The sequence below is a fragment of the Symphalangus syndactylus genome, chromosome 10, assembly GCF_028878055.3.
Source record: "Symphalangus syndactylus isolate Jambi chromosome 10, NHGRI_mSymSyn1-v2.1_pri, whole genome shotgun sequence".
Classification (NCBI taxonomy): Eukaryota; Metazoa; Chordata; class Mammalia; order Primates; family Hylobatidae; genus Symphalangus; species Symphalangus syndactylus.
In genome coordinates this window covers 7,100,302-7,110,534 of record NC_072432.2, presented here as the reverse complement: position 1 = coordinate 7,110,534, position 10,233 = coordinate 7,100,302, and the positions used below count along the sequence as shown (strand labels likewise).

General features: G+C 41.6%; 1 protein-coding gene across 4 annotated transcripts in view; it reads left to right on the top strand.

Annotated features, from left to right (window-relative positions):
* Positions 1-718: 718 nt before the first annotated feature.
* Positions 719-10,233, top strand: part of ADARB2 (adenosine deaminase RNA specific B2 (inactive)) — a 531,551-nt gene continuing 522,036 nt past the window's right edge. For 2 of the 4 annotated variants that reach the window (XM_063609981.1, XM_063609980.1), the window contains exon 1: positions 719-1,486. In XM_063609981.1, the coding sequence (XP_063466051.1) occupies positions 1,387-1,486 (100 nt within the window). In that variant the 5' untranslated portion in view covers positions 719-1,386. The remainder of the gene's footprint in view (positions 1,487-10,233) is intronic. The other 2 variants (XM_055296338.2, XM_055296339.2) reach the window with 2 other exon arrangements.

Genomic DNA, 10,233 nt, shown 5'->3' with positions numbered 1-10,233 from the left:
CATAAGCAGCTGAAAAGGTTGCATGTGAGGCAATGAATAGCAGAAATATTTGTGTGCCATTTTTATATCAACATGTTAATGTGTGCTAATGAATTTTAGAGTGGATTTTTTTAAAAACATGACTATTGTAATTAAAAGCTTATGTGATTTAAACACAAGATGCAATGATGATTACCAGATTCTATTCCTCTTTGTATTTTACATCAGACTTCTAGGGTTCCATAAGTATAATCTTGAAACATAGGACATTCCTGGAAAAAAAAAATTGCTTAAAACTATTTCAATGTGCAATCCACCTCTTTGTAAATGTTACAACAAAACTCTCCGATGAGAGCCTTCTCTTCCTTTTCTGTCATTGTTCCCCAAATAAAGCAACACATGAAATTCCTGATGGCAAAAATGAGACTCAGATCCCAAAACCTCTGTCTTTATGCAAGATTTATGTTTTGCATTGGAAATGGCCAAGGAATATGAAGAGGGGGAAAGAAGAGGCAGACAAGCAAACAGACAAGCATGCAGGCTCTGAGGAATAAATACCCCTCAGGACGCTGTCTCCTGGGGAATTGCAAACCTCAGTCCGTTTCTGAGGAAGTGCGGTCTCTGCGTTTCTGAAACAGGTATTTCCCCCCCTTGACACAAGGAGCATGATAATGAATTGACTAGCTAAAAACTGTTGATTGGAAAAACCCGTCCCTGTGTCTTTCTGAGCAGGGCGAGCTGAGCTGTCCGCGTGGCTGCGGCAGGAGGCCTCGTCCTCCCGGGCAGGGTCCCTCCCGGAGGCTCCCCCGGTCTCTCCCAGACGCACCCGCGCCGCGTCCTTGTTCCCCGGGAGCAGCCTCCCTCCAGCCGCCGGTCCTGGGAGCTTCACCGTCCAAACGGGAGCTGAGTTTGCAAGCTGCCAGGCGGCGGTGCGGCTGGTGCTGCTGCTGATGTCAGAGCCAGAAAGCAGTTGTGATTGGATCTAATTAGACGCTGCTGCAGCAAATAGACAAGCTCCCTGCGTGATTGGCTTCAAAGTGGCTGGTGCCAAACAACTAGCAGAGGCGCAAAAGTAGCCTCCCTGCGCTGGGAGCCCAGAGCAGGAGGCAGAGCCCGCGGGAAGCTCGGAGCACTCAGGACGCCGCGCGCCCTTCCCCGCCCTCCCTGACCAGGGAGCAGCTCGCTCCAGGCGCCCAGCCGAGGCCCCCAGCCCAGTGGGAGCGAGTCATAGAGAACAATTCGAGAGACAGAGACAGACGGAGCGCGCTCTCCTGCTCAGTCCTGAAAAGTGAGCCGCTCCCGGGTTTGCAACCTCAAGCTTCGCAGCGGCGGCGGCGGCGGCCGGGAAGGAGGCAGGTGCAGGTGCAGGAGAGAGGCGGCTCTGGGCTCCGCGCCTGGGTCTCGGCCATGGCGTCGGTCCTGGGGAGCGGCAGAGGCTCTGGAGGGCTGAGCAGTCAACTCAAATGCAAGTCCAAGAGGAGGAGGAGGCGGAGGTCCAAGCGGAAAGGTAAGGACCGCGGGGCGCGCCGGCCCCTGTCCCCCTTCCCCACCCCTCCGGCTTCTCCACCCCGGTCTCTCATGGGGTCTCCGGGCTTGTCCGTTGTGAGCAGATTCACTCTGGGGCGCTGGCGGGATGGCTGCCCCGTGCAGGGCGCTCGGGAGTTCAGATCCCGTGGAAATGTCTGGGGCCTCCTCTCGCCCAGAGGGGACAGTGAGCAGCCACGCGGCGACATGTTTGAGGGACCGGGACGAAGTGGGGCGAGGGCGGCGAGGAGCTCCCCGTGGACCCCGCGCGTCTCCGGGCCCCGCAGTCCCCAGTGGCCCGCCGGGCTGGCACTGCCTTCCACCCTCCGGAGGCCACCTCGTCTCCCGGTGCCAAAGGAATTACCCAAAAACGGGGGAACGAGCCCTCGCGCCAGCTACTCCCATCCAAACTGTCCCGGAGGAAGGGATGGGCGAAGCCCTGCGATCGCCTCCCCAAATTGGCTGGCAGTTTTTACTCAATGTGGTGCCCGTCGATTTGTAAACATTGGGACGTAAAGAGAACACAGGGCTCGTCCTTGGAGAAATAAGCAGAAATGAATACAGGAAAACAGAAAGAAGCAACATATTTTGTTAGTGGTAGAAAAAAAAAGCCGCAAACCAGGAAAGCAGGAAAAGCAGCCGCCGGCTGACAGAGGCCACTGACAAACTCAGCTGTGCCTTGTTACTGATATTCCTGGGGCTGGGCCGCGCTGAAGTTAGTCAATGCTACAGCAAGCGAGGGCTTTCACACTGGGGATTGTGCAAAATTAGCAATCGCTCCAATATGAGAGCAATGCCCCCAGTGCCGTCGTAGCCTGCGTGCATGCCAGGAAGGATTAAAAGATTCTTCTCATGCCGACCCTTCTCGTCCAGAGAGGAACCTGTGTTATCGTCAGCTCCTAGTGGGCCTGCAGGAGAAAGTTCAGTTCTAATCATGATTTGAAATGTGCTGATTTCTTTTTAAAGTGAGGTAGAATTATAAAGAACTGTTGGAAAAACACAGCTAGAATTGATCAGCTTTGCCAGGTGTTTGAAAGCAAGAGGCAACGTTAGGTGTGTTTGGGGTTGTCCATCTTTCCTGGAGAATTTTCATCTTTGCATTGGCCTAAGATAAGTTTCTACCAGACCGTTTCCTGTGTGCCCTCGAACCGTCACCAGGTCCTTTATTGCTTCTTCCAATAATAGAAATTATCCAGACAGTCTGCAGGCATAAATGTCAATAGCAAACAGTCATTCATTATGACCCAACGTCAGGACCACTGGGAGGGATTGGCCCCCACAACTTCCTCAAAAGGTTTTGGAGCCTTTGGTTTCAGAAGGGGGGTGATGTTGTGGTTCTCATTTACCTCTCAGCTGCTAAGTGTGCGCTTGCGATTCACTTTGTTGTTTGAAATTATCATTTTGAAACAGACCTGTTAGTGTCCTCCAAAGATAATGCCAACACAAAGTGGCATTGATATTGAGAAAGTCACGGGATTGAATAATGAATATGACTTTTAAAAGAGGAAAAAGGAAGCATCATCTTTACACTTCAAGTGTTCACATTTCCCAATATTTTTTGATTAGTCTATTTAAATATTTAGAGTTGAAGAATGTGGAGTAATAGTTTGCAATAATGCAGTTTATAGAAATATAAACAGGAGGAAAGTGTTGCCTTTCTCCAAATTCACTTGCCTTACCAGGAAGCGTCAGTCGTGCTAGCTTAGAAAGTATTCAATTTAGGGGGGAAAGGAAATCTGGGGAAAGACTTCACTTGCTGTAGACTTAACTTTAGCAATTCAAAATAAAACTCCGATAGCAAATATTTCCATACCTTGGTTATTTTGAATATATCAAGTCCCTTAATTTTCATAGCCAAAAATTGAAGCGGGAAAGGGCATTCAGGATTTGTACACTGATTTCTATTGCGAAGAGATTTCTGGCGTGCGGGAGAATTTCCCATGGCACCTGCCGGCAGCTAGCTTGATAGAAGAGTCAAACCAAACTGCTAAATATTCAATTTTGGGGGAAATGTTAACCATGTAGATGTACCTGATCAAATTAAAAGGTAACATAGCCAGCTAAGAGGCACATTAAATAATTATTTACATTTTCCTGGGAATTGATTACTTCATCTATGATACCTAGTTATTACAGATGCTGATTTTTTTTATTTTATAAAAAACAATGGTGAGTTTAAATTATGTTCTAATTCTCATGAATCTTAACAATCATAAATGAATAGAATAACCTCAACTTTTAAGCTTATCTGATATTAAAACTCTATACTTGCCACAATTTAAAATCCACGTGTGTATGAGAGACTGTTAAGGAATTCTAGTGTGGCTCTATTGGGTGCTAACTGAAGACACTGACAGAAGCACAAAGTAGGGGCTGTTCTTATGGGGGAATAAAGACAATTAAGATACATGCTGACCCTGTTGCCTGTGAGATGCGTATTTCCACCTAGTCTAAGGGACAAGAATCATTTGTGAAGACGCATGATAACTTTAATTTCCCAGTGTGGTGACATCTGGCTCCTTTTCTATGTGTGACTCTGAGAGTGACTTTGGCACGACATGCTTCTTATCAAAATGATCTGTGAGCTCTGAAATAAAGCATGACGGGGCTACAGCTGAAGTGTGGTCAAGACGCAATACTTTCATTAAGTATAATCCATAGTCTTGGAAATGATATTTTTTCCTGTGGAAGGTATATTTTAGTTACTATGCCACAAAGGAAGCTGTATGTATCTTTAAAAAAAAAAAACACCTTTGTCACAGAATATGACTTTCAGGTATTATTTGGCAGGAACCTGTATTTCTCTCTCAGATAAACTTTAAAGAAGATTCTCAGAATATGTCTCCCCACACATCAATCCTACTTCTGTTATTTTACTGGGACCTAGTGTTGTACAATTTTGCATTTTCTGTTTTATTTTTCAGCAGGGACTTTCTTTTAGAAATTATTCATAAATGGTTTAAATTTTTTATGTAAATGAAAAATGCCAAAATTTGACTCTCATATGAGAGAAAAACAAGCTGCTGAAAAAAAAAAAAGAACTGTGAGAAGGACAGGGAAAACCTCTCTCAGTTTTACATCGATGGCAAAGCAACGTTCATATCCCATGACACATGCCAGACACGTCAGTGTGTCCCGCGCCTGCCTCACTCAGAGCCGTTCGAAAAATAATAGCACTTGGAGTTTATGGAGACTGTTACCTGCCATCACTAAATACCCCTGGAGTTCATTTCTCATGGACAGTACCAGGAGATTGCACTTTATTTTATAGTTCTTGGTAGAATTATACAAGGTAATTATGTACAACCAAATCCATATTATGTGGTTATATACAGTAATATCTGCCTGTATTAGAAAATAGCTCAATGTGTAAGTATTAAAAAAGGATGTATTTTAACCAAAAAATAAAAAGGTTTTATTTTTTTTTGTTAATATCAGTTCAACCAGGTAGAATAAGAGGCAGAACTTATCAAAACACTATAGGATATAAAAATAAATCACTTTAAAATATGCCAATAATTCTCTGAACCCTGGAATAACTTCAAGGTAATATGTATAAGGAATTTCTTAAATGTTTTTAGTTATTAAAACAGTGCGTATATTCTGTTTTGTCTTTTTCTCTCTTTTGTGAATGTATTTTTTTTCTAAAGCTATGCATTGGCATGAAAGGCATTTTGCAAATGAAATATTTTTAATCTTCTACCCATTACTGTGTACAATGTGTAAAATGGCTGAAGTTTCCATAATTTTTCTTTGAAAAAGGCTCTTTCAAGGCAAACATATTTGGAAATAGATTGAGAGCCAATCCAAAATCAGCTGGCTCCACAAGGTACATTGGAGGCTGGGGTTTTAGAAGCGGCGTGTCAATCTTCATAGATGGAACGGGAAGGGGCTTCGGGGTGGCTGGCCATGCAGGATCCGCAGTCACCCGGGGCCAGTCGGGTTGCGTTTGAGCTTTGGCACAGGACACCTCTTTGAGGCATTTGACAGCAAAATAAGTTAACTTGAAATTTAGGTTTTGTTCTAGAGTGGTTGGTTATACAGAGTTTTAGGAACTTGAAAATGCATTTTGAGCACGAGGTAGCTCTGTAAAAGTAAAGCCATGAGTCATGGGAAGGTGTGGAGAACGGGCAGGTTGCTGAATGTTGTGAAATGTAAATAAAAAGTTGGCAAAGGGAACAAAATAAGTCGAGCAGATGGATGGCAGACGCCGGCTTGCTGTGAAATGAAAATCCATGAAAAATTAATGAAATAGAAAGATTGTGCTGAGGACGAGGGCAGAGCGGCCGTGGGCTCCGCAGCCCCTGCCATGTCGTCCCCGCCGGTGTCACCCTGGCTGGCTAGGGACACAGCCCTGCACCGCTGGCCGGAGCCCCACATCCTCTGCTTATCTCGCTCACTAACAGCTCAAGAGGAAGGGCTAGATTTAGCGATAAAATCAAATTGATTCAACCGTTAACCAGCATCTAATTGTGTGGTGCTTTTTTTCCCCCTTTCTCTTTTTAAAAATTTTGTATCAGTGCCTCTGGTTTCTAGTGACCCGTGTAGTAACAGTAATTGGAGATTGCTTCAAGGGCATTAGATATAATGAGCGATTTTGAATGTAGAATAAAAATATGGGATTCGTGTATCCATATCTAAACAGGGGTGAGTCGGTTCCTGCAGAAGAACCACCCTGGAAGAGCATTGCGTGAGGAAACACAGAAAAGGAAAATTTTTTTTTTTGAGGCATGAAAAGATAACTTATGCCCTAAAAGCATTTAATGTTCAATTTTAAAACTATGCATATATATAGTATGATATATATACACACATACATATTATATATATACATGTATATTACTATGTATGTATGTATATGTATATACACGGTAAAAGCAGCTGAAACATTTGAGCAATTTTTATACCCCCCTACTTCTTTTTCCAAAATAGTGGAAAATGAATGTCAGCATTTTTGCAATCTGAACAATTTCGAACAACTCCTAAAACCAAAATTATTGTAATACTCTTCTTCTCATCATTTAAAAATATTATATCAAAATAGATATTGCAGTTTTAAATTCGGTTCTTAATTACTAGCTCACAAGATTTCTAAAAGGATAATTTTCCAAAATGTAAGCAAGACTTTAAAAGCTCTTATTGCCATTTTGAAACCGAATATACGAATAAAGGTGAATAAATGGCAAATGAACTATGCAAAGCCTGGCTGCCCTTCACAGAACATTCAAACTACTGCGTGTTGACGCCGTCTCTGTGGTTAGGATAGCTCAAGAAAAGCAGCAGGGGCTGCACCCTGCCTGGTGTGTGGCCAAGAACCTGATTCGTGTTGCTAAGTATTTGCCAATAGAATGAAACTAAATTAACCTCTATCTGTACAATTAAAAGTTTTTCCTCCACTCAGAGAAACAGATGCTGCTTAATACTTGATTTTTCAAAGGCGATTGCTTATTCCTAGTTTTGATATATTATAACTCAATTAAGAACGTACCAATATCAAATAGAGACATTACGTTCAAAAAGAGAAGAAACAATGCTTATAAAATTTTTGGTTCACAGGGACAGCTAACGCGCTCTGGTGAGACTGTAGAAAACAGGAAGGGAAGGGAATAGGAGAAATTTAGGAACTCGGAGCCAGAACTCCTCTTCTGCTTGCGTATGTTACTATCTTAGTATCAAGACATCCCTGTTCAGCAGTTAAAGTTGAGCTTTTATTTACTCGTTTATTTGATTTAAAAGGAATGGAGGACGGGGCTATTTTATCTGATTGCTTGCCTGACGTTGTTTAAGCAACGCCCTAGCAAACAGGGCTCGTAGGCCCTGAATCTCCATCTGCAAATTTATGAGTGAATCCATTTTCCTGGAAACCACATCCAAATATTAGCAACTTAGAAACTGACATGTTTGCTTTTCAAGAGATCCACAATCTCCCTCTAGCCCCTAAAATTTGGTCACTTGCAACGATAGCAGACTTTTTGGAAGAACGATCTATATTTGGAAATAAAGAGTTAATCTGAATTTCCCAGGCCCCCCATATGCACTGTGGATATTTAATCACCTTTTATTCTAGTCATAGGTATTGAGTAGGAAGAGCAGCAAAATAATTACATTGTATTATTGATGGTGAATGAATACAGTTGGTATCTAGTTTCTGGCAGGAAGATGTCTGGTAAATCCTCTTTGGATTATAAAATACATATATATTGGAATTTAGTATCATCTGTTCTAAATTACAAAAATGATCAATAGTTAATGTTCAGTTTTTTAATCTCAAAACATAGATCATTAAATTCCATATTTATATTAAGGAGGGGATTTTATACTTAAGAAGTAGTGCCCAATAAATCATGCATTCCTATAAACAAAGAAGAGTAGCATGTGTGCTTAAGTTCGAAGAGAAATATGATATAAATGCTCAGGTGACTTAGATTTTAAGGAAATTTATTTCAACTCTCTAAGAGGTGAAATTTTGGAAGTTTTTTCAGCTGTGTACACTTAAAATTGTGGAATTGTGGGTGGCTTCGTTGAGCTGCTTCCAAGGCAGAGGGCAACTAGGACCCTCGTGTTTGTGTAACTGAACGGCTAATTCAGTTCTGATGCAAATAGTCATACCAGCTGAAGCCTCATGCAAAAGAGGGCCACATTGTGTACGAGCAAAATCTCCCACGGATCAGAAAGAGAAACCCAGCAGTGGGGATGCAAAGGTGAAAGAGGGCAGTTATTGATTTGGTGTTAAGTACCGTCTCACTCCTAGGGATCTCTAACTCAAATCTGGCCACGTTCATCACTGCACGTCTTTTTAACGGTGCCAACAACAGATCACTCATTTGCAAAACAGATCCAGGTTTCTCTCTGTGGCTGTTGTTTTGCCATTTGGATCATAAATAAAATGAACATTGCTCAGAATCTATTTGTAAACCCACTTCTCTAGGGCCTCTAATAGATGGAGTGAGTCTTACACCCAAATGATAGCTCAACACCTTCAGGTGATTTGCACATAATGGAAAGAATTCCTTTAAACCCCTTAACCAAGATGTGCTTTGGAGAATTTATCGATTTAATTAATCTGTGCTGCTCCATTTATTTGAGATGAAGTCTTTGATTCTTGTTTCCCACTGCCGACAGACGGAAGCTCTGCCTCATCATTTTGTAATGTCTGACATGATTTCTCAAATACGTCTTCTCAAAGGTGGCATTAAAATAGAATGGGGAGCTCAGTTCTCAGAAACTGGAGCCTACTCCTACCTGAAAATGCTAACCCAAGTCAAATCTCTTCTTATGGCTAAAAACAAACAAGAGTAGAGGGTCCTTACCGTTGCTAAGAAGCAGGACTTGAGACCCATAGCAGAAGATCTCAAAGCATATACCTAGGGCACAAATAATGACTAAACAAAAAGCAGGTTTTATTAGTTTAAGTCCAACGGAAGTACAAAAATGTCCTCTCTTTAAAATAATTGCAATATTTCCTAAAAGTGTAATCGCATTTGGGAAAAAAATGCAATTTAATAACATGACAGAAACAGCAGAATAGATTTTGACCTCCTCCAAACCCCAAGTCTGGCTGGGTTCACTCATCCCTGTCTGGAGCAGATGCTGTGCTCACATTGGGCTCATAGCTGTGAAAATAGCCGCATTCTTAAAGGAAGTACCTGCCCTCTTTGTGTTAGACTGTGTTCAGGACTGAGGACAGAAACATAAAATATATACAAGCTCAGACACTATCTGATGTGTACAATTAAAAAGGACATTGTTTTTATAAATTTGGGGATCTACAAGTGATTTGTTTTTTTAAAAAAAAATACCTTTTACTATTCCTTAGGTAAAGAAAAACATAGGTAGCCTAATTTAACCACAGACACAAAGATATTTTATTCGTGCTTCAATTCTAAATGTTACTACTACAGATAACCTTTTTAAAGGACTATCCAGATTCTCAAAGAATTCTAACAGGAAGAGAGTTTTCAATCCAAAATATAAGGCTGAAGGAGAAATTTTGAAAATTCTAAGAACTCTATGCTAATTTTTTCTGAAGAAGAAATAGTTTTGAGATAAACATCATTGTTGGAGTTCTAGGAAAACTACTAGGACGAGCAGTAGCTTTTGAAAAAACTCCAAGACAGCAGCATGAGGGATACAGAAACTTTGACAGCCCTGAGTGATACTGAACTGAGAGCAAAAGCTGTTGCCTCTGGAAGTATAATAGCTTTGATGTGTAGCAAAGAGTTATTCCAACATCCTTATACTGTTTCACTCTCAGGAAATAAGGATGGGTATATATTCAGCACTGACTGACATGCAGGGAAATATTTATTAACCATTTAGGAAGATAAGGTTCTTTGTTTTTGAGTATAACAAATGTGAGAATTCATATAATTTTATGTAATCACCTGAGTTTTTAATCAAATTGTTGCTTCAGGGAAGTGAAATCATGACATGGGCTCTCGTATGTGGGTAATGAATAGAAGGCATGCCATTAACATGTGCACTTGTGTGTTTGTGCAGATGTCTATATATGCATGCAACGTAGAGGGATGACAGACTCAAGAGGTAAAGCACAAAAGCCATTATTCAAATAGAGAAAGTTGGAATACTAAAAGACTCCCCAGCTCTAGAACAGCAGCAGTCTAATATAAACATTACAAAAATCATGTCGAGAAAGAAATCTTATCTAAACCTCTGAGAGCACAAATTCTTTGGGAGGTGATGAAAAAGAATGTGGGTTTGTAACTGTGT